Source organism: Amphiura filiformis, chromosome 3, assembly GCF_039555335.1.
Source record: "Amphiura filiformis chromosome 3, Afil_fr2py, whole genome shotgun sequence".
NCBI lineage: Eukaryota > Metazoa > Echinodermata > Ophiuroidea > Amphilepidida > Amphiuridae > Amphiura > Amphiura filiformis.
This window is the reverse complement of record NC_092630.1, coordinates 66,900,663-66,925,129: the sequence shown is the minus strand read 5'-3', so window position 1 is coordinate 66,925,129 and position 24,467 is coordinate 66,900,663. Positions and strand designations below refer to the sequence as shown.

The window sequence follows — 24,467 nt, the reverse complement described above, 5'->3', positions numbered from 1 at the left end:
CACGCATGCGTACACTCTCATATTTGAGTGCCCCCCCCCCTCCCGGTTTGATTTGGGCAGAGGTAATTTTCCAAGGGAGCATGAACATGAACACACTGCCAAGGAAAAATACATTTTGGTAACAATTTAAACTTCTCACATATTTTTTTTATCAATGTGTTTGAAAACTGATGAGGATTTACTGTCTTGCGCCAATATGCTTCCTCCGTTCTATCCACACAGTAGGCCTACACTATCTTGTTGTCATGCATCATGGATAGTAGCTTATAATATTTTTGGTGATCAACTGACCAGCCAGTTCCTTCCTCCTTGAATTGCGGGGAAAATCATATGGCGATACTCGATTCAATCACAAAATCATCACTTTCACTTGCTCACCGATAGCTTCACAATCAAGGCTGAAATCCATTGCAATCGATCCAGTCCACCCGTCTGATATCAAATAATTTTGATTTTTTTTTCCTGTAGCCATAGCGTGCACATTACGTTTTATTTTGCACATTAGAATTTTTTTTCACTTTTCAAAAGAAAAAAAACCCAAAAAACGGTTGATGCTTCCGATGACCCAGTTTTTTGCGGACACTCTTTGATAACACTATTCCATTGTACGTCATAGAAACGATATACAATTGTACAAAATATACATTTTGTTATAGGCCTGACCTAAAATTATGTGCTCAAAAATGCGCAAATCTTGGGATGTTAGTCATGTCCGGGTTACATGTTACACACATACACATGCACATGACATGTACATACTAACATAGCATGTATGGACATGGCGCACACCGTCGACGTCCTATACGATAAATATAAATTTAATACTCCGTTGGTGAGCGACGGGCGAGTGGTAGTGAGCGACAGGCGAGTGGTATTTCACTGAACGCAAGAAAAGGAGTTCTATCTGATTGGCTAGCAATCGATCGCTTAGGTCGCTCAGTAGTCAACTACAAACTCATGCATTCAATTCGATTGAAATCGATTATTCTATTATTGACGAAGATAAAGAGCGTGATAGTGTGTCAATAATGTACATTGTATTGCACCTGGTTTTACCAGCATTCCTTTATAAAATAATTTTCTCAAAGAGTTAAATATTATCAAAATTTTTACAGCGGATTTCAAATGTTTTACATCAAAATTGCAGTTAAACATATCCACAGCAAAATACCGGTCCTCACTAATTAGTACATTTAATTTCCAGTTAGTACATTTAAACGAAACCTGTGATTTATGTGACAACAAATAAAATTTTCTTACAATAGAAATATCATATGGGATACTGATATGGTAGGCCGCAACCGCCACAACGTGGAGCTGCTACGCGTAGCTGACTTTTTGTTCCGTGGAGCCAAATTGACCAATCATGTTAGAGTTTTTCATTACTCGGAGGTAAAACTGACCAATCAAGTACGACTTACTCATTACGTGAAGCTTAATTTAGTCATTAAGAATTTGCCAGACGAGCTTCACGTAGTTGCAAGATATCCTCGGTCACGATAGTTATGATTCAAAAAGTAATTTATGAAAAGTACGAACCGACTTATTATTAAGATGGACATGCACTCACAAGAAACTCATACAGTATTGTACACAACTATATAGCTAGGCAGAGTGGTGGTAAACCATGCACACAATTCTGCGATCTGCAGTGTATCGCCGGGAGCTGATTTGTACATCTTCTTGTGGCGTGGCCTCATGGAATTCGACCTTCAGCAAACCAGTTCGGATTTACTTTATATACTAGTAGTAGGCCATACATACTGTAGTTACGGTACTGCCCGTTTTCCTATACACAATACTCAGTGCGCTCACCATTGAAGCGTGACCTAGTGTATGTTAGAAGTATTATGCCATTGCCTATATGACGTCACTGTGTAAAAAATAACCAGTCAATATTTAAAGTATTCTCTGAAATTCTAGAAAATATAGTTTTGTAACATTTCCTAAATTTTAGCTAATTTAGGTGTTTGGAAATATTGGTACTTTTGTGTTTTAGGAAGGATATGTAAACGACAGATAACACCAAAAAATATGAACAAATTATTTCTAAACCGTGTTAAGTCTGCAAACCATTATGCTTCTCATTTTCAAGAACGCTGGTTAACAATAAGCAGACTATTGTCTCATTTCAGTAAACAAAACCCAGACAGTATTGTTACCTTTGCGTTAAGCTTTATAATCATTCACCCAACTGAAACTATAATACCAGCTCATTGTTCATTGCACAGGTAAAACAGACACAAGTGCAGTGTGTATTTAACCAGAGAAGATCTGATGTAACATAGTTGAGCTGTTTTCATTGAGTGTTATCTTGGTTTAATAGCTTTTAATGGGGTTTAAGTCCTTCAAAGGTCGTGGTGAATTCTACTGTAGACATGACTGCATCATGATTATTTTAAAGTCAACAACATTCAACAATATGATCACCGTGATAGTATGACAGTATCAGTACCGTGGGTGTCAGTGATCCTGGCCTGACACAGTAGACAAACAAACAAACACGCCACACACATGGCACATGCATGCAAGGTAACATTGACTATACACTAATCAAACAATGGTATTGATCCTGTACAACTGTTGGTGGTTTATTTACATTCGATTCATTTAAAATCCACATAGTAAACATTAATTTTGGCAAGAGTTTTCTCTCTCTGGAACGATGATGCATCAACTGGCTCCGCGTAATGAAAAGATCTAACATGATTGGTCAATTTAGCTCCGCGAAGCGAAAAGTAAGCTATAATTGAAGACGGAATTAAAAAGACTAGTTTGCGTATGACGTCATGTCAACCTGACCAAAAATGCCGTACTGGGCAGGTCAGCAACCAATCACGTTGCGTCTTTGCTCTGACGTCAGACGCAAAGTAGTCTTTTTAATTCGGTCTTCAATTATAGCCTACGCGTAGCAGCTCCACGTTGTGGCGGTTACGGCCAGCCATACTGATCATGCGAAAATCGTAAAACATAGAATAGAAACAGTGTGGCCGGCTCTCAAAATCTCAAATTGTATGCATAGCCTGAGTCGCACGGCCTATCTCGAACAAAATCACCATGCGCAGTTGTTGAAAAACGTGAGGATTTATCGTACTACCACGGCAATTTTTAACACGAAGATATAGGGATGATGACGGTGTGTGGCGACTTTAGACACTTTAGATCCATGGAATTTACTACAAATCTCGGATGTATCAGGCAATTATTATTGAACACCTACCATCTTTATGTTCAGAAATACCCCATCCGTCAATTACAATCAAGCAAACCTTAGCCTTTTCGCCCATTTTGGCTGTAAATGTCCGTCCAAATTTCACTCACTTCCAGCACGTTCACCAGCAAGGAAACTGGAAACACCGGCACGATAACCCTTGACCTTTAAGTTGAGTTTACACCTAGTCGCCAAACAATAAGCGATTAACAAGTACCAATGAGGTAGCGCGATATTCCCTGTTTATGAAAATTATTGGCAAGCTGATTGGTTCAAAATCAATAAGCGATCGAGTATTGAAGCATGTAAGTTCACTTTCCCAGGGACGTATAGCAAGCCTAGTGATCAATAATTCAAAACAATTCAATAATTTTTATTATGATCTGCATGATCAGGGAATGGTGCCGGACGGTGGGGATCCCGGGGTGGGGATGCGCGAAAAAGAACTGGGGCCAGTGACCACTGGGGCGGACGCGGGAAGGACAAAAAGAGGGGAAGAACAAGTTGTAGGGAGTGAGTGGGGTAGTGCCTAATGTCTATATAAAAATCACGGAATATTAAAGCCTGGGCCTGGAAGGCTTTTAAGAATTTTTCACCCATTAAAAGCTATTAAAGGCCCATTCAGTGATTTGCTCATCCGGACGATTGTGAAAACCATCAAAATTCAATGTTGATACCTTTGTCATTGGAGCCGATCAAGTGCAGATCCGTCGGAACACGCTTTTCATAACCAACTAGAACCCTAACCCTATTAACCCTATAGGCCTAGCCCTAACCTCATTGTGACATCATCCAAGCAGCAAAGTTCATTTCCCATTGAAAAGCGTTATCCGACGGATCTGCAGTTAAGTCGACTATTCTGCAATTTGTCATAGATGTGCTAACATAGCATGCTTCAGCCGATGAGCCATATATTTTTGACCTATACATATACATGGTTGACAGATTCGTGTAAAATAAAACATTTTACATGAATCTTAAAAGACAAAAATAAGACATTTTACAGGATTTGACGCTTCAACGCATCATGCTGCTGCTGTTTTCTTTGTTTTTTGCCAAATTTTCCATTTCAAAAATACATAATGACAATTTGAATGACTTATCCTTCAATTTTAAGCAATTTATAAACAATTTAAATTTTTTTACACGTATGCCTACTGGGCTCACTGCACTGAATGGGTCTTTAAATCATCGTTATTATTATATAGCAAGAGCTAGCTACTAGCTCGATGATTATATGTTATTCATACACTCATAGATGTTGATTATCATTCACAAATATAAACAGGACGTCTACAGTTTTAAAATACCAAATTTAGGTTTCACAATTTTCTATCATTATCCAAGTGTTAAGGTTGTTTTGGGCCCGGGGTTTTGGGCTACCCTATAGTATACCAGGCCTGCACGAAATTTTATGGTATATTATAATAGGCCTATACTAGCTTGTTTGTTTGCAGCTGACAGGTGATCTGCATGTCTGTAATAAATCATGTGGTGTTTTAATTAAGTTAATAAAATTAAATCAAACCATCTAGTTCAATGTAGTATATAGACCACTTTACATCATTGTTTATCAACAAAGACGAGGGATTGGTCTGTAGATATGCCCGAACGAACCGCTTCACTGTTCAATGGCTTTCTTGTACTATATGAAATGTGGTGGGAGATTTAAACTGCACATGCCCTGGTACGATGCGCACGCATACTGCAGGGCAAAGAACAATGGAAAGTCAATGCGTCACATGTCAAGTGGTAAGTTATTGAAGCTTATTGATCGAATATGGTTGATTGAATAAACGATTGATTGATTCATTGATAGTATAGATGTAGTATACTCGAGGCATAGTTGATTGATTAAACGATAAATCGATCGATTATTGATTGATTAATCGATCGATCGATTGATTGATTGGTTGATTGATTGATTTATTGATTGGTTTATTGATTGATTGATTGATTGATACAAAACCCAATTTACCATTGGGCCAGATGGGCACGGGCCCAGGGCCCCCAACATTTGGGGCCCCCAAAATTGCCCTGTTCCTTTTTAGCCCGAAAACACCATGTTTTGCACCATGGCGTTTTTGCGTAATATTTGTTTGTGTGTATTGTAAGCTATTGTACACCTCGACTGCTTACATTAGACCCCGTTTTACGCTCATTCTACAAAATCCGGTGCCAATCCACTATAAAAATTGAAAAAATAAAAGTTGTTCAAAAAGACCTGCTTTTTGTGTTTTTAAGAGTAGGGAGAGCGGGGAGTGTTCGCCCTATTTTTTTCTGACTTTTAAGATTAGGGATGACCTGATTAGCCCATGTGAAAGCCCTATGTCTTAGCTATATACGGCCACAATCCCATAACTATAGGCCTTACAATAGCAACAGGATAGAGCAAACAAAAAAGTTTTGCAAAGTGGCGAACTTGCCCCATATTGGTGCAGCCACGGTCAATCCTTTCTTTTTATGAATACGTTGTACACTGCGGTGCTAGTCAGTTGCAAGTTCGAAACTCACGCACACGTCAGCATAAAACGGATTTATTACCAATCAATCAATCGATCAATCAATCGATCGATCAATCAATCAATCAATCAATCAATCAATCAATCGATCGATCGATCGATCGATCAATCAATCGATCAATCAATCCAGGTCAGAATTGGAGGCCCCAAAACTAACCATGAGGAAGGCAAGTGCACTCAAAAATTGAAAAGACTCGGGTGAAAAGCCACTTTTGAGCCAAATTAGGTGAAAAGCCCCCCCAGTTGGATGCTCTGCCCTTCCCTCCTCCACCCCCCGAAAAATGCCGCCACTGCACTACCGCGGTAAAATGCATTGTGTTTGATAAAGTATCTGTGATTGAGCCCGCTTTAGCTTTAATGATAAATGTTGTTGACAGATTTGTTTTTTTCACATCTAACTTATTGTTTAATTTCGGCTATTTGTAATCAAAAAAATTAAATGTTGCTTCATTTTTTTCGCGAAATGTTCCAACAATTATTTGAGTCCCCATTCTCAAAGCTTCTCAACGAGCCTACATGTATCAGTGATCCCCCGTTTTTGTTATACCCAAGGGCCCCTAAAAATGTATACATTTACCGATATGCCCTACTTCCTGACGTCGGTCGGCACATAACTTAGACCCCCCCCCCCACACACACACACCCACACCCACCCCCTCCCCCCGCTCGGTCTTTTCTATTTACCATGTTTAGGCCCTACTGAGCATTTTATTCTTTATCTCTTGGCTTGCCATACACGATACCTGATCGCGTCAGCTGTTTTGTACTATTTGCAGCTAGGTAGCGGTAGAGCACAGTAAATCGCGATGTGACCCAGTGATGTGACCAGTAAGGTGCTGCAAACAGTCTGCAAGTTGTTGCACGAGACGATCCACGGTGCACGGTTGACCGGTCAAGGGAAGCTTAAAACAGCACTGAAAGGCCAGAACACATCTGATAGAAATGGCTAGTTCTTGGTTAACCAGTGCTTTAAGTGGTGCCTCCAGGCATCCTAAGCGTCCAGAGCATTCTTATTCATATGGTACAGCGGGTTTCAGAACGAAGTAAGTTGTTTAAAATAATTTATTGACGTGGCATCCATCATTCCAAATGCAATGGCAAGGGTGCAGAATTTTGAAGACTACTACTAGTACATGTACTTATGACTATCGTTTTCAGTAGTCCTGCCAGCAAAACTTCAGTCTTTATCATAAACATAATGACATCTAGTATACTGCCGAATTTGTGACAGCTTGTCTTTACAGCAATCCAAACCCCCGGTCCAAACCTCTCATGGTACTAGATTACCATTTCCTTAAAATATAAAACTTTTCTGAGTCAGTTTGATCAGGGAAGTGAGACAGATGGAAGCCGGTCAAAGAGTACATCAAAGTGAGTATCAGTCTTACCGCGAAGCTGAACAAAAGAAGTACAGTTGGAGGGGAACAATTGAGCCAACGTGTAGCATGTCGAAAATCAAAGTTCCCGCTTAAAAATCAATAGCAGTATGAAGACATGCGCTTAGTCCCGACAATGTCAATGGGCTACGTTATATTACCGCAGAGTGTGACTAGTATTATAAACCCAAATAGATTTCATAAAATCCCTGTACGCAATGCTCAGAATGCTATCATTTTCATTAATACAATTTTATTAAAGCTATTTAATTATGTGAAAAGCTACCAATTAAATGTATATGTTAAGTTCACTATCAGATAGCAGTTCGCAATTTCGGAGGCCTAAAAATCAATTTAAAGTCAAATAACTTTTATTTTGTAGCCAAAATTTAAAGGAATGTGACCTGATATATTTGGAATATCAAATTCTTTAACACTTTAGGTACCGGTATAACATAAAATATCGTCCCTTTTAAACATTCATTCAAAAAGAACACGTAAATGTTCCTTGTAAATTTTTTTGATGATTTCTCCGGAAATATACCAATTTGGAATGCCTAATTTCAGTGTGTTCATGAGAAAAATATGAGCTTTCACCTGATACCAAAATCTGCATTTTAATGAGGTAAAGTGTGGGGATGAGGCTGTCAATCAGGTTACCCACCTTGTAAAAGTATATTTATGCCTAGGGTAATTTCAACTTCCTGGTACGTAAGATAAGGCCAAAAAAAAAAAAGGTTTGTCTCACGAACCCGCAGCAGCATAAGTATGTGAAAGCGATACAGCGTGTTGGTCTACGCGCTGACCGCCTTTTTAAAGGTTTTTTTTTTTTCCCCGATTTTTCCGGTTCCCGATAGTTCGACCAACGTAGAAAAAATGAATTCCTCAATGTCAGAAAACCATCGAAAATGTCAGGCAGCGCGTATGCCATTAGTGTTGCAGATAGCCCGTAACCCACACCGTAGCCTCAGTCTCGCTAGTTTCACGCCATCCTTGCAACGGCACGGAGCGTAAAGCCGACGAAGCAAAGTGGATGCAATATAAAAGGACTTAGCCTACGGAGAACTCTGCGATCGAGTGAAGCCATGTTGTTTTCATAAATTTTTGTATTTTTTGTAGCTGTTTTTTAACGAATTTTTACCGTTTATTTCAACATGATTGTTCGTATTCGTATAGTTAAAACAGGGGGGACTGTGCTGAAGAATTGGGCACTGCATCGGTGCGCCGATTCGGTTACTCTGAATGCCCTAAAAAATGTGTCGGGGCGAAGCTGTAACCCGTATTTTCCGGCATCGTAACTTTGTATTTTGCACTGATTTTTAATAGTGATCAGCTCTAGGAAGGCAAATAAAATACAGTTACAGAATATTAACATTGTAAATTTGTTGCTTCTCTTTCATTGTAAGACCACTTGTAGTTTTCCAATACCTGTCTTGTGATTTTCATTTGTCTCAGGCTAAAAAAACAAAAAAAAAAAAACGCATTAGCATAGCTTCTAAACCAAAAAAAAAAAAAAAAAAAAAAAAAACATAGCACTTAGCTTTTTTAGCAAATGTTCGTGAGACAAACCTTTTTTTTTTTTTTTGGCCTAACAGAGATGTGACTATGTAGGTAGAACTTTTTGAGTGACCCTCGTACATAAATGACAGAAGTAATCTGGTTCTTCCAAATGATCTGTTATTACTCAAGAAATCTAGCTTCAAATCTGCACACAATAAAAATGCATTCGAGGCTAGAGTCCAAAGCTATCGTTATTTGGTACCGTAGTGGCAATGACACTGATTTTTGACGTTTGCTTGTCAATGTTTCAATTCCTTGCTTTGATTTATTTTCTTACAGGGCGGACATTTTGGAGCCTGTATTGTATCGTGTTGGTCTCTTAGCAGTGCTTAGATCTAAAGCAGTAAAAGGTTTGTATATCAATCTATGATTACTAGAACAATTCAATATTTCTAGTGTCACTGAACAATATAGATAATTATCCTACATGACAATGCTTTATTTTGTGATTGGGTCGGAGAAATGTCAACATGTTGATAGGGGGTTCATACACACAGGCGCACTTTAAAATACACACACAATATATAATTCCATCTGCATTGACTGGATTTTTTGCTGTATTATATAATTAGTGCCTGGGCAATAAGTCACTTTCAGGAAGTGCTTATTAAAACTGAGATGAAAATACTGTCAATTTTCATCTTTAATCTAAAAAATGAAATTATTAAATGGATTGGAAGTAACAATTTGCACTCCAAAACAGTAAAAAAATCCAAAATTAGGAAGGCTAGATGGTAATTTTATTTAGACATTTGATGAAAATTAGTTGTCAGATGTCACTTGATAAATTATGTAGGTCAGGTGGTACTTGTGTTAGGGAGGAGTTACGAATGATGTTGAACACACCAATTCCATTGATTTCATGTTACATGCTTGCAAGTGTTTCCATTGATAATGTTTACTGTGTTGTTTTATATCAGGAAGTACCATTGGGGTAATGATCACAGCATCACACAATCCAGAAGCTGATAACGGTGTTAAAGTGGTTGAACCTATGGGAGACATGCTACTAGCTCAATGGGAAACTTATGCTACAAGCCTAGCCAATGCCAGGTGAGTCATACCATGCTGTTCAATATACATATGTACTGAGTTGATTGCTATATAAACAAGACCTATTTGCAGGTTACCTATTGCAATTTTGTTGGATTGAATACTGTATATATTTAGCAGCATAGTTTGGGACAGTTTGAAAAGGTTAGAATAAGGACCAGGGACGAGCAACTTTCAGAAAAATGCTATGTGTGTGTGGATGCATTTAAAGTATAATGTAACTTTGCGTAAGTGTATCCTAATTGAATATCATTATACATGTAAGTTTACTTTGGCTAAAATATATAAATGTTATGTCTCAAAGCCCCTGCATATGTTTCTTTAAATTCTTAGTGCTTACAGCTGAAATTGCAATTTCATTTCATTTCCTTTGGGGAGAGGTTGCCGTAAAATCATGAAATTCTGAGAAATATTGTGAAGAAAATTTACTTGATTCATATACTATAGGTATAAAACAATTGATAATGATATTTGTACTTCAGTTGTGTAAATGAACCACAATTTTATGCTGTGTACTTTTGAACACTTGCAAATGACATCTTAATTCAAAATTAAGTTTAAAAGTGTTTTTTTTAAATACATAAACAATTCTCATGTGTTTATGAAACTACCGTAACATATGAGACATAACATTTATTGCTTTAGCCTTATTGAATGCTGAAAAATGTAAATGTTTGTTTGAATGCTTGTTGAACATAGGGAGGATGATCTAGAAAGTGTACTTCAAGATATAATTTCCAAAGAGAATATTGACATGGAGCAATCAGCAAACGTCTTTGTGGCCAGAGATACAAGACCAAGTAGTGTATCATTGGCAGAGGTACTGATCGAAGGGATACAATCACTCAGTGGACAATATGTGAATTATGGTATGTAACCTTAATAAATATATGTACTTAAAGGGGCATTTCGTGATCCACAGCCTCATCCCCCACTTTTCTCAAAAAAGTTGAGATTTTTATATCACTGGAAACCTCTGGCTACATAATGTTTATGTACAAAATATTTCTTGCAGATTAATTCGTTTTGCAAAGATATCGTGAAATTTGAATTTCGTTCTGGTGCACCAGAACGAAATTACAACGCATTGTCTATGGAGCAGTGTAATACACATAATCATGCATAAATCGCAAACGCAAAATCGGAATCAACTGGAATTTTGGGAATAGGCTTTTTCGTGGATATGTACTAAAAAATGTCATAAAAAGAGGATGCTAGGATCACGAAATACTCCTTTAATAGCAGTGATATGATAAAGAGTTTCTGGACAGGGTTTGTGATTTTGGTAGTTATAATTAAATTTGTGGTGAAGTATATAAATCAATGATCATTTGAAACAAACTTAATTAAATGTGCACTATTGCATGTATTTTTACAGGGCTATTGAGTACACCCCAGTTACATTACATGGTTCGATGCCACAACACACAAGGGAGTTATGGGAAATCTACAGAAACAGGATACTATGAGAAGCTTACAAATGCCTTCACTAAACTCAGACAAAAGGTAGCATATTAAATCACACTACTGGTACTTCAAAGGATAAGTTGTTAAATTGTCTTTTACATGTTTTTTTTTCAAATGAAAATATTAGCTAAAAAGGAAAAATAACAAGTGTTGATCAGTAGTGAAGCTCCATTCAGTTGTGTGGCTGTGAAGGCACTTATCTGTACAGACAAACCGCTCCAACACTTGACTAAAATGTGACCTTTTACCAAAGTTATTAGATTGTGTTCAATCTTTTCAGTTTTCACTTAGCAAGGTGTGTTAGCACACAAGGTAAAAATATGGAGTAAAAAACAATAAAATACGTAAGAAAATATACATCAAAAATAAAAACCTTTGATGTTTTCAGTAAAGGATAGCCTATTGTAAGTATAATGTAATAATTACAGTAACTTAATTTTCAAAAATGCCTCCTTTGGCCCCCATGGACCAGATTGTGTCACATATACTCTTTAAAAAATGCCAAAATGGGATTTTCGGATTTAGTGCAGCACTGATTGTTAGTGGTGAATAATAATAAGTGATAATGTTCTTTCTTCTCTACAGAATGGTGGTAATGGCAAAGGAAGTTACAGCAACCAAATTTTATTAGATGGGGCTAATGGGGTGGGAGCACTCAAAGTGGAACAGCTGAAAGAACATCTGAAAGGTCAATTGGATATCATTGTCAACAATGATGGGTCAAAAGGAAAACTAAATGAAGAGGTGAGTGAACAATTGGAACAGAAAACACCTGTAACTGACTGATAAAGTGCCAAACTAACTGGGATACACCATATGTCAACCTCACAGAGTAATTGAGGCTTCAAATATATTAAAATGTAGGCTACATGTTTAATTGTGTTGTCCAGATATATGCCCAGTTTCGTGATTAATTGTACTTTGGATTTTTTAAAGCAATAATATAATTTATTTAAATGTTGTCCTTTGTTTATGAACCCTTTATTATATCCAACCTATTTGACATCTCGAACGCTTAGGTCATCATATTCGGGAGATACTTGCTGACATGCAATGAAAGTTACAAATGGGAATTTACACACATGAACATTGAAACTACAGTGTATCTGAGGTCAAGATCATAATCATCCTAAACTGGAAGGTTTAGAATATCACTTTATTCAGACATTTGATGGAATTTAGTTGTACAGGTGCATTGAAAAGTGGGTACTATGACAGTTGTCACTCAAACAATCTGTAGGAGGCACTTATTAGGGGAGGGTGCTAATTAGATTGAATACGGTATTTGTTAATAAATATTTTTAAGTACAAGCTGTTTTGTTTTGATATTTTAACAGTGTGGTGCCGACTATGTGAAAATACAACAGAGACCACCACCTGGTAAGTTTGTACTTTTGCTGAAGTGGCTTTTATGCCATTAGTTTGTGTAAGGTTTTGCAGTTTGTGTACTTTTCTGTTCATTACACAATTCAGCCAGAGCGTGCAAGTTGTTATATAAAGTCTTATTCAGATTTCATTTGACAGCTTAACCATCGCGTATACGCGCGCGACGTCAAGCGTGTGCATTGGACCTTGTGCAAATAATACGCGCTGGACGGCTAGCAGTACGCTTAATTTGTAAAAGGAAATCTGAATAAGACTTTACCATGACTAATAACACATCACTTATTTGGTTTTAAGACCCATGCCTATTTACCAGGTTTTAAAAAGTTGTGAAAAGTAACTGGAGATGCTTGAATCATCAGGATTGTTTCATAAAACTATATTTTTTCATATACTGGTCCAGAATTTAAGACACTTATGTGCAGATGTTTCGATAACTACCAGTTATCTTTGTCAGTGGTACTGTTGATGTGATGATCATTGAACAGTAGTTGTTGATCGCTGCTCTTCGAGTTGCCAGACGATTTCTTCATCAACATTATGTCATTAATTATCAAATCATATCAAATCAAATTTATTTATTTTCATATACATATATACAAATTGTACATCAAAACAAACAGCAAACAAAAAAGACAATATGGAGGAGTTGACCGGAAGGCCAATGAGGCCTGAATAAGCCAACCCCTAAACAAAATTCGTTGCAAAAATATCAAGAACAAAAACACATGAGACCTAACATGCAAGGCCAATAAGACAAGACGGACAGTGCCCAGAAAGAAAGAAAAGAAAAAAAGTTATTCGGGAAAGTTAATTGGGAGCTCGGAGGCAAATATTGTCGGAAAAGAGAGTGATAAGTACACAAGATGGATCAAGAAGGACATCACCATCAGAAAGCAAGGCACCACAATGAACCGAGATGAGGGCTTATATAATTTGAGACATATTTTTTTCGACCTGTTGATGGATGATCATCACATCAAGAGTTCACTGAGAAAGATAAATAGTTATTGAAATGTCTGCACGTAAGTGTGTTATATTCTGGACTAGTATATGAAAAAATATACAGTAACTGGAGACTGGCAAATAACATAATAGTAAACATCAAAGCAAATACTTAGCAATCATATTTTACCCTCCATATTTGTGTTTTGTTTTAGAAATGGATGTGAAACCAGAAACTAAATGTGTCTCATTTGATGGTGATGCTGACAGAATAGTCTACTTCTATATGGGCAAAGGTAGGCATAATTTTGAAGAGCACCAAGGGAGGAGATACATATTCCTCGTATTCAGAGTTCAATTTGATATGTCTGATATGATCTTATGTCCCACAAAAAATACTGTCCAAACGTTGATACCAGATCCCTTAACAATATATAATATGTATATTATTTACATTTTGTTTTTCAGGTGGGAAATTTAAACTTTTGGATGGTGATAAAATAGCAACATTGGTAAGTTCAAAACAAAAACAGTATGCCTGAAGGATTATTTTGCATCTTCAAACATACAAACCATCTCAAACATTAGGTCTTGGTAATGGGAAACTTTCTTTCCTGGAGGTACCATGTCAACTATGCCTAGATGCCTTGTAAAAGTACTGTAATTTTTTGCCATTTTGAGTGATTCCTTTTCTCCGATGAAGGCACCAGATGAATCAGTCTTCCTTTTACTCACTACTAACCAATCAAGGTTCATGGGAAGTTTGATTGACTGTAACGGCAGGTGCAATGTAGTCTTCTTAATTCTGTCTCAGATTATAACTGGTTAGGGTTCTGTTCAGCCTGATGGTAATCAACCTGGCCTGTATTTATAACCTATTTTACTACCTCCATCTATAACAAATGCCTAAAATATTAGCAACCTATATGGGTATAGTATATTGGGTATAGTTGATGCAAATTTGGACTAAGTGACATACAAATGACATATACAGATATTGATGGGTCAGTAATCATCATCATCAGTCAAGCTTTCTCCAACTATTGCGATCTTGGACAAGCGAAACAATTTTGTTTGGCTGCAGCATCCCTTCAGTATCTCCCAGGAGGTGCTGGATATACTGTAATCATAGAGTTTGCAGGGAATTACTTTGGTCCATTCCCAACAGCTTTACGGGTGATCAGCCCTGTTTCAGCTTTTTTTCTGGACACAAAGCAGCCGAGATCTACCAATATGCAGTAGTTCGCCCCTGATCTGGAACATTTTGGCCAGTGTTGGGTCAGTAAACACAAATAAAATGATTGAATCTGGACAATAAATGACTTGTGTCACCAGTTGATTAGAGGTTTGGTCAGGTGTTGGTGATCAACCTGGCAGGCAGACATTCATACCTTTATTATTAGACAAGTACCTGGGAGGGAAATTTGGCTCTAAGCTTGTTAATAGATGTGTTGCATGATCTGAACCAATTGGACCAAAGTGACATTAATTGAGATACATAGGCAAAAAAAAGAGGACATATTGAGGGGTCAGTGACACAAAGACGTAACTCCATTTTTGCGAAAATGAGATTTTGATATCAAAATTGTCAGTAACATGAGCACTTTCCAATAAACCATAGAGGTAACTCCATTTAGCACCCCATTGAAATCAATGGCCAGTGAAACATAGACTTAACTACATAGCTCAATGTGGACCATTATCTTTAAACTCATTTTTCTCAGAATGGCCAAAATGGAGTTACGTCTTTGTGTCACTGACCCCTCGATATGAAAATTCATAACTCTACAACCAAGTATACCAGAGATATGTGTATTTCAACATTAGTAAGCTTAGGTTACTGTGGAAGGTAGTAATGGTAAGAACTAAATTTTCAAAAATTTTCGACTTCGGTCTGGGTGAGTCAGTTGTATTACATTTATTAATATGTTGACAGATTGCAGGTTACATCCAGGAATTGTTAACAGAAGCTGGAATACAACTCACTCTAGGACTAATTCAAACAGCATATGCTAATGGCAGCTCAACGCACTATGCCACAAAGATGTTGGTAAGACTATAGAATGAATCATTATTGAGCCATCCTAATAACATTTTTCTTGTGTATAATTATTTTGGAAATTAAAGAGGTGACGGTGGTGGTGCTATAAACAATGTTTTAATAAAATAGGAGGTGATATTTAAATCAGCATATTTCAAACAATGCAAAGAATACAAGAAAGCATGATAAACCAAGAAAGTTTGAATGAACTGTAAAATATTAAGTTAAAATAAGCACTTTTAAAATGAAATAAAACAATTAAGCAACATAAATTAAGAAAAAACCAACAGTCCAATTGAAATAACCAATGAGAGGTGACAATTGACAAAAGCAAGCAAATGCTTGATAAACTCACAATGTGAAGATGTGCTTCACAATGTGAAGATGAGCAAGGTGAAGGTGTTATTATTACAGTATTTTTTTCTCTACTCTAGAATGTGCCAATAGCTTGTACACGCACTGGAGTGAAACATCTACACCACAAGGCACAGGAATTTGAAGTGGGCGTATACTTTGAAGCTAATGGACATGGAACAGTAAGTCTTTTAAAATGAATAAACAGTATGTTTTGCACAGTGGTATAAACTGTATTATATTATATATAATGAAGCAAGTAATGTGCTGTATGCCATTGGATTCATTTGAATGATTTTGTTGTCAAAGAGACTGTCATTCATAGCATCAGCAACTTTTTACAGTTTTTTAAATGGATAAAACGGTATATTGTTTAATGTCAATTTGATCAAAATATTGACATGTGGTGCAGGGCCAGGACTTGATTGAGATTGAAAATTTCTGTGAGGGGCTGGGAAGTAGTCAGAGATTCTATGAAGTGAGATGCTTACCTTTCAGAATTATGGTAAGTATTTTACAGGGGACTTGAACCCCAGGTAGTTCTGCATACATATTAGGGATAGGGATTAGAATACTGTAAACGTGGACATTTTTGTGCTACATTAATTTTTTGCGTTTTTGCACAGTTGAACTAGCGCGAATTTAAAAACACATGAATATGCTATTTTTGTATGTAGGCCTGTAAGGAAGCTTAAAATCACAAAAATAAAAACAGGTGAAAGAGCTTAAATTTTGCAAAACGCAAAAATTTACACACACGAAAATTTCCACGCTTACAGTATGTGCATAAGTTAATGCAAACAGTTTGGCATCAGACCATTGTGTTCATTTGTTATGTCTGTTATTTTTAATCTTGTACTTTTCCCATTCAAACTATACAGGTGTTATTCAGCCCATCAGTCATCCCCAAATTAGATGACGTGTGTCAAGACAAAAGGTATGTTAGGATGATGAGTGCTTTATTTGTTTGATCTATATGATCAAGTTCTCATGTGAAGCAGTATAGTATTGAGATACTCACCAAACTTCATTTGTAATGAATCATGCAGATGAATGTGCAATTGTATAGATTATAGATGCATACAGTACAGCCATAATTGTCAAGGGATGACATCATGACAATACACCTAAAGTTCTCTTTTTTGGACATTCAGTTTTACAAAACATTAAAACAAACAAGAAGAGTGACCAAGTTTGCTATATGCCTATAGTAGGTTTAGTTTGGATCAGCATAATTAATATGTTAACTTGTTGAAAATAAATGTGTAATTTTGTTTGTTGCAGCTTGTCAGCTGGAAAGAAAGAAGCAGCTACAAAGCTCAGACTATTAGTTGACTTGATCAATGAAGTAAGTGGATGTTTTAAACCAAGGGTTCATCATGACAGTCTTTACTTTATTGTGGCTCCTGTCAAATAAGATATTGTAACAATATAAGCACAGTTTATATTTGTTGCAATGTCCATATTTTGACATCATGCCATCAACACCAATAATTTTGATAATTGATCAAGAGCAAACTGAGTACCTGGAGATTCAAAATGATCTGATCTCCAACTGATTCAATAGCTTAGTTTGAAAAAAAAGGGAAACTGGCAGTTCTAGGGCTGTACCGTAACACCACCCAGACACCAGTGGCAGGTAACATTGCTGTTTAACAAATAACATTTTTACCCACCTGGCAGATTTCATATCAGTGAGTATCCCAATGGCAATGTTTAGAGGTTAATAACTGCACATCGGTTATTTGGAGGGCATTGTGAAAAATCTACACATTTTGCCTTTGGAACCAAGGAATATCCCGATATTCCGAGGTCCAAAGCAAAATGTTTAGATTTTTCACAATGCCTGACATATTACCGATGCATAGTTATTAACCTCATTCATAACCGTCACTTTGGTCTCTTCACTTTACAAAATAAAACAAAATTTTGCTCAAAAGTTTGTAAAAATAGATGATTTTTACATCTTCCCTTTCCAAAAATCGGTCAGGCTAAAACAGGACGACCAATAACAAAAGTGCATATCACAACTGGTATATGGTAGCGCAATCCAAATAGGGCAGCCAGCGCACGCGCGGTTTATTCGACGCACAATGCGGCGCTCACATAGGTTACTAATATTTACTTTCAACCAATTACGCATTTTGCGGTCAATTGTGAGATATTAATGACCTCGATTTGCATTCGCGTTTTCACTAATAACTAACTGTGATTGGATTGCACGCATTGTGTTTATTAATGAGGTTATGAATTGGTATTATAGCCCTGTCTGGTCCAACTCCTGCCCTGGATGGTCAGAAGAATGTAGCTCTACAAAATTTAGTGTGGTGAGATTGTCCCATATGATTTAAGTGATATGTTTTCTTTCTTCTTCAGACTGTTGGTGATGCCATATCAGATCTACTAGTTGTTGAGACAATTCTCTATCAGAAACAATGGAATATAGAAGAATGGAATAGCTCTTATACCGATCTTCCAAACAGGCAACTCAAAGTTAAGGTAAATTGAACATGTGTGACTCCTGCATCTTGTATGAAAGCTGGATGGTAAAATATTTTCTGTATGTACTTGATTCAGTTGATTTCAAACAGTAATTTGTAAAGTATAGAGCCTAATTGCCTTAAAATGTGATTTAATTGAGACATGTTTACATGCTTTGCTTAAGGAAATTGTCAAGCAGCTTAGAAAAGAAATTAATAATAATTATTATTACTATGGCTACTTGAATAATGACAGTTTTGTAAACCACTTGATGTTTTAAACAGGTAAAGGACAGGGCTGTGATACAAACCACAGATGCGGAGAGGAAGACTACATCCCCGGCTGGGCTTCAAAGTGCAATTGATGAACTTGTGGCACAGTATAATAAAGCTAGGTCTTTTGTTAGGTAACTATTTTACCAGCTTACAAACAGACAGAATTTTCATATGGTGAATTTCTTTGAAAAAACATACTTTATATTTGGGTATGATGCATTAACCATAAACACACAGTCCAAAATACCAAAACGTGGGCACATTATTGTTCTTTTTTTATCACCACTTCAGACAATAAAACAGGGTAAAAGGTATTTGATTTTAATAAACACAGATTCAAGTATCATGAAGTCTTCAAGTCGAAAGGGGTGGGGTAGAGATTATTAACAGGCTGCACCATTTTTTTCAGGCCAGTTTAGAGGAATTATAATTGCCACAAAGTGGATTCTGTCAGATTACCCTTGTCAACAGAGAGCATCATCCATACCCACCTACATCACTTCTGTCTTATTTATTTATTTATTTATTTCATTCTTATTTAACCTGGGTTAACCTTTCAATGTACTAGCATTGTTTTCCCAAGGTGCCCAGGTGCCTTGTTTGACCATTAGGATTCTGCAAAATGTTCACCGTACAGTGTGTTTTGTATGCTCTTACGTAACATGCATCACACATATTTCCATGTTACAAATGCTACTGAAATCATTTTACAAAATGAAAATGGATGACAAACAACAGTAAGGGTATGGTTTGCAATGAAATATTTCTAATGAAACGTTGGAAAGTGTATATTTCAGATTGATCTGTTTTTATGATTTCATTGCAGACCATCTGGTACAGAAGATGTAGTTAGGGTTTATGCTGAAGCAGACACACAGGTATGTAGTTACTGGATCTAGCTGCACAAATATCATGTTGCTTTTTGTCATGAGCAACATACCGGTAAAGAGGGTATTCCATACAACGTCATCCTCATTTATATAAAATTCTCTCCTCCATAAGGTACCACAGGGCAATTCGCGTGATAATACAATAAAACAGGTGATACAAAAAATGTAGGTATGAATGGTTGTGGAATCAATCTACGGGCCTGTCCCTCTGATATCTTAAGTATCTTAAAACGATCCTCCAACATGGCTGCCTGTTATACCAGTCCAGTTGGTTTATTGCATGCACTGTAATTATATCCTGAAAAATTAATACTTTCACTTTCTTTTGCGGAAAAGTCATATAATTATATAATATGATAATGAAATGAAAAATAGTAACATGTGTTTATCTCTTTGCAAATTGATACAGATTGCTGCAGATGAGCTGGCTGCTAAAGTTGGTGTCAAAGTCCATGAACTAGCTCAAGGAGTTGGGGACCCACCTTCACTTCCATCATGAAATAAAGCCTAATTATAATTAGGCTTTTTATCCTATTTGGAGGCAGCTGTAACAAAGTTCAGTACCAGTGTGTGTAATTTTGATGCTTTCTTGGTGTTTAATATATAAATAAAAATCACAAATACAAGTGTCTTAGAAACAAATCAAAATTGAGATATTTTATTGAAGTTAGTCACATTTTGTTGTGAGATGGTTGAAAACAAGATCTGTGTCACAAAATATCTCTTGTCTGGATGATAACTTTACAGAAACATTGTCTGCAATTTCCAATAGTTTGGCCAGTAACAGAGGGAATGCTTCATTCACCTGAAGTTTTGAACAGTATAGGTTTATTTTAGTATACATTCCATCGTGTGCAAATTACAAGAAGCAGAATCAAGTTATATTTGATAGAAGTAAATGAACAGTAGTCTAAGAAAGATAGCTGTAATCTTTTGCTGTGAACTTTTGTCAAGAGAATATTTTAAGCTTACATCGCGTATTTACTGCGTTGAAACACACTTGTCTCTGATTGGTTGCTGAGGCGGTTTATGAATGAACTTTGCCATGTGCGTTGTTAGCTCCGACTTTGCAACATCACGGTAATACACGCACATCAAATGTTTAGAGCAAAATATTATAGTTGCTGTAACTCGTTTCAATCTTCCATTACATGGTGCCATATGTATCTCCTTAGATATTTTCCTACATAGATATTGTAAATGGTATGTGTTCAATTTAATATGTCTTCAAGAAATTGAGTTCAATTTTCTGTCAGAATTTCTTAAAGTTCACTTTAATGTCAATATAAATACAAAATGGAATTTGTCACCAGCATTGATAATTCATGATGCACAGTATGGGCAAATGTGAAAAAAATGTATCAAACTCCAGCAATTGGTAAAAATATGTGTACTTTGCTTAAACAAAATGTCTAAAAGTCAATAACATGGATTTTAACAAAAACAAAATCTCATAATTATGTAAAACAAGTCTGGTAAAATTTTCACTCTGAAGTTAAATTTATTTGTAAAATCACAATTGTAAAATACATTCCATTGTGTGTGTAAAAAGCTGCCTTATTTGATGTAACGGTTTAGTAAAATGGGCCAAGAAAAATGACATATTGTTCAACAGGCACAAGCACCTTCAAACAGTTGTTAAAAGATATATGTGTATAAATAAAATAAAGGGTAATGTTGAAGCCTTTACACCCAAATGTGTCCGAGGCAGTCAAAATGTAAATAATGGATGACAAATTATTTGGGTGTAAAGGATAAGTCAGCAAAAATTGATAATGCGATTGTTAATGTGATTTAAAGAGAAAATATCACTTTTTTGCCAAAATATTTTACTTCGAAGGTGTCTCAGAAATAGTGTACGCATAACCAAGCGTAATTCTATACATAGAATGTGTTACGGTGCTTGACCCATTATTTTGAATAATGGGTTGTGAGAGTAATGGAATATAGCATAGACTTTTAAAGTTGAAATTTATCATGTAGTGTTATTTATTGATTTCCATGAACATAATTTCTTTTATACTTGGTCATAATTTAAAGTATACATCGGTGAATTCCATGGGCTAAGCCGAATTACAATCATGTCATAAATACCTCATCAGATGCTCCTCCACCGACAAATCCTTTATTTTCAAAATCATGTATTCTTAAAGTACAATTTAACATTTAAGAAAGATTCCTAAAAATCTAGCTGGTGTACCTGTATTGTACTATATTTTATTATCTTCTTGTTATGCATCTTCTTGCAACATGAGATGTTGCTACATGTATATTTTGCATCACAATTTTGCTTTATTACAATATTTCGATGTATTCAAATCTGCACTTCTGTTACTTTGGGTTTATTTTTCTAAAGTATGAGACAATCACAATATTAATGTTTAGTAAATTGTATATTTATTGCAAGTTTATGGTTGTGAGCTTCAGCATCCACAACCTGTGTGAAATTGAGGACTTGAGTAGAAAAATGAAAGTAATTATTGCAGTCAACATGATAAATGAAAATGTACAAATTGTTGCACTTGGCCAACAAAACTTGCTGTATTTTGACCTACTTTGTCACTCCCACCCCAATTCAGATTGAGTCTGGATTACATTACAGGAAGACATGACCTTAATCTCTAACACAGGGAGTGTGAATGGGTGATTCCATATGAAATCTACACTCTCTGTGTGGGACATTAATTCATGTTTTCCATAGGGGTGTATCACTGTTGGCAGGGCACCCTTTTTAAAGGGTGCCACTTGGAAATTTGGAAAATCCTTAAAAGGGTGGGGGTTTAAACTTTGTTGGTAAAAAGGGTGGATTGATATAAAGGGTGGGAGTAAAATAAAAATGGTGGGAGTGCCAGCTTACAATTTATTTTCATTGAATGATAAAATCATCCTAGTTTCCAAGAATAAGTGCCAAACCACAAGAATAAGTGCCAAACCACTCCACTGGCTGCCAGCAAACCATATCGCAAGATAAAATTCCATTTGATGCATGTTTACATCCACTAGGTTATCGTGTGATGATAGGTGCAGAATTTGGCGTACCTGATTTACTTCGAACCAAATTGCCTGTGACTTCATCAATATATACAAATAGGGGGAAAAGCAAAAGTGGTGGGGGTCAGGAATTTTCAGTATAAAGGGTGCCCTCTGTAAAAAGCGTGGGGTCAGGTATTTTCAATATATAAAGGGTGCCTCAATAAAAAGGGTGGAGGTAAAATAAAAAGGGTGGGGGTCAAACCCCACTGCCAAGTATGGTGTATGGATTCCAAGTGGAATAGCCCATTGGTGCCAGTGATTAATTCAATTAATTAATTTTGCGGTGCACATCTCTCCATTGACATTCAACCAACACAATAGGCGAATCAAATGTCTTACTCAGATTACAATGTGTAGAAGCAGTGTGCAGAAATTCAAAACTTGTCAGAAATTCAGATTGCTGCATGCCATACTGTAAAACCTTGTCTAAAAGCATATAGAGTAGTTTTGATGAAGGCTATATTAAAGGAGTATTTCGTGATCCTAGCATCCTCTTTTTATGACATTTTTCAGTAGATATCCACGAAAAAAATTTATACCCAAAATTTCAGTTGATTCCGATTTTGCATTTGCGAGTTATGCATGATTATGTGTATTACACTGCTCCAAAGACAATGTGTTGTAATTTCGTTCTGGTATACCAGAACGAAATTCAAATTTCACGATATCTTTGCTAAACAAATTAATCTGAAAAAAAATTTTTGTACATAAACATTATGTAGCCAGAGGTTTCCAGTGATATAAAAATCTCAACTTTTTTTGAGAAAAGTGGGGGATGATGCTGTGGATCGCGAAATGCCCTTTTAAAACAAAGCAGCCATAAAGATCCATTGCAATAGATTGGTCTTACAATAGTACTTGTTTGTATATGCTTGTATCAGTAATTTATTAGCTAAAACTCCATAATGTTCTAATTTTGTCGATGGATGGTGCCTAGATTAATTTAGCTTTCATGAAAAGCACTCTATATGCCCTGGGTCTATATGCTTGTAGACAAGGTTTTATGGTATGTTTGTCCATGTTTTTGTTTAATAAACACTACTCATGATTGATTCATCCATTGTGTAGCTATCATCTAATCGCCAGAAGTACTGGACAGTGTTGTATTTTTGACTTACTGTATATCAATCACTAGCAGTCTTGAAAGGCTAGCATAGCCTACAATGTATCAAATCTACCTCTACGAACTAGTCTACTTATTATGGTACTAAAATGTAATTTTATTACTCTTGTGGTCTTTAGAGTGAAACCTGCAAGTACGAAATAATGTTGCAAAGAAAACAAGAGCTGAAGTATAAATGACCTGTATTGTCATTATGTTATTATCACCCGGGTATAAGCCCACCTTCAGGTATAAGCCCACCCCCTATTTTTCAAAACATTCTGGGAACAAGGGTACACACGGCTATAAGCCCAGTACTAAATTTTGGCTAAGTTCTTAAATCAAATCAATGCTTTTCTCTCACATTTAAGAACAAATATTTAAAAAAATATCAGTTGATAATGAACATTCCACCCTTAAAATTTTATAGATGATAGAAATTACTGGTACATTGGGCATATACAAATGGGGATGATTTTTCTTATTTCTAAATTCAAGTACTAGCCCCTCCCCGGTTATAAGGGGACTGCTCTATAATCCGAAGGTTCTATAATCCGAAGGTTCTTTAGTACGAAGGTTCGCTAGTCCGAACATGTGTTCATAGCATTCGCTAGTCGAATTTTAAGAGGTTCTCTAGTCCGAAAAAAAATTGAAAAGAGGTTCTTTATTCCGACGGCTCTTTATTTCGAAGGTTCTATAGTCCGAATTTTAAAAGCGGTTCTCTAGTCCGAATATGAAAATTGGCTCTATAGTCCGAATTTTAAAAGGGTTCTA

The 24,467-nt window shown here is 36.3% G+C and overlaps 2 protein-coding genes across 2 annotated transcripts in view; one reads left to right on the top strand and one right to left on the bottom strand.

Annotated features, from left to right (window-relative positions):
• The window catches only part of LOC140149012 (2,3-bisphosphoglycerate-independent phosphoglycerate mutase-like), a 34,945-nt gene extending 31,597 nt beyond the window's left edge, over positions 1 to 3,348 (bottom strand). The window contains exon 1 of the mRNA XM_072171149.1: positions 3,221 to 3,348. Coding sequence (XP_072027250.1) covers positions 3,221 to 3,287 — 67 coding nt within the window. The 5' untranslated portion in view covers positions 3,288 to 3,348. The remainder of the gene's footprint in view (positions 1 to 3,220) is intronic.
• Positions 3,349 to 6,586: 3,238 nt separating this feature from the next.
• LOC140149011 (phosphoacetylglucosamine mutase-like) lies at positions 6,587 to 20,272 on the top strand. The gene is made up of 17 exons (XM_072171148.1): positions 6,587 to 6,776; positions 8,949 to 9,019; positions 9,590 to 9,722; positions 10,422 to 10,591; positions 11,101 to 11,228; positions 11,775 to 11,933; positions 12,527 to 12,569; positions 13,733 to 13,813; positions 13,986 to 14,029; positions 15,454 to 15,567; positions 15,993 to 16,094; positions 16,794 to 16,849; positions 17,197 to 17,260; positions 18,289 to 18,411; positions 18,678 to 18,799; positions 19,495 to 19,546; positions 19,968 to 20,272. Exons 1-17 carry the CDS (start codon positions 6,676 to 6,678, stop codon positions 20,055 to 20,057), a joined length of 1,653 nt encoding a protein of 550 aa, XP_072027249.1. The 5' UTR covers positions 6,587 to 6,675; the 3' UTR covers positions 20,058 to 20,272.
• The last annotated feature ends 4,195 nt before the right edge of the window (positions 20,273 to 24,467 follow it).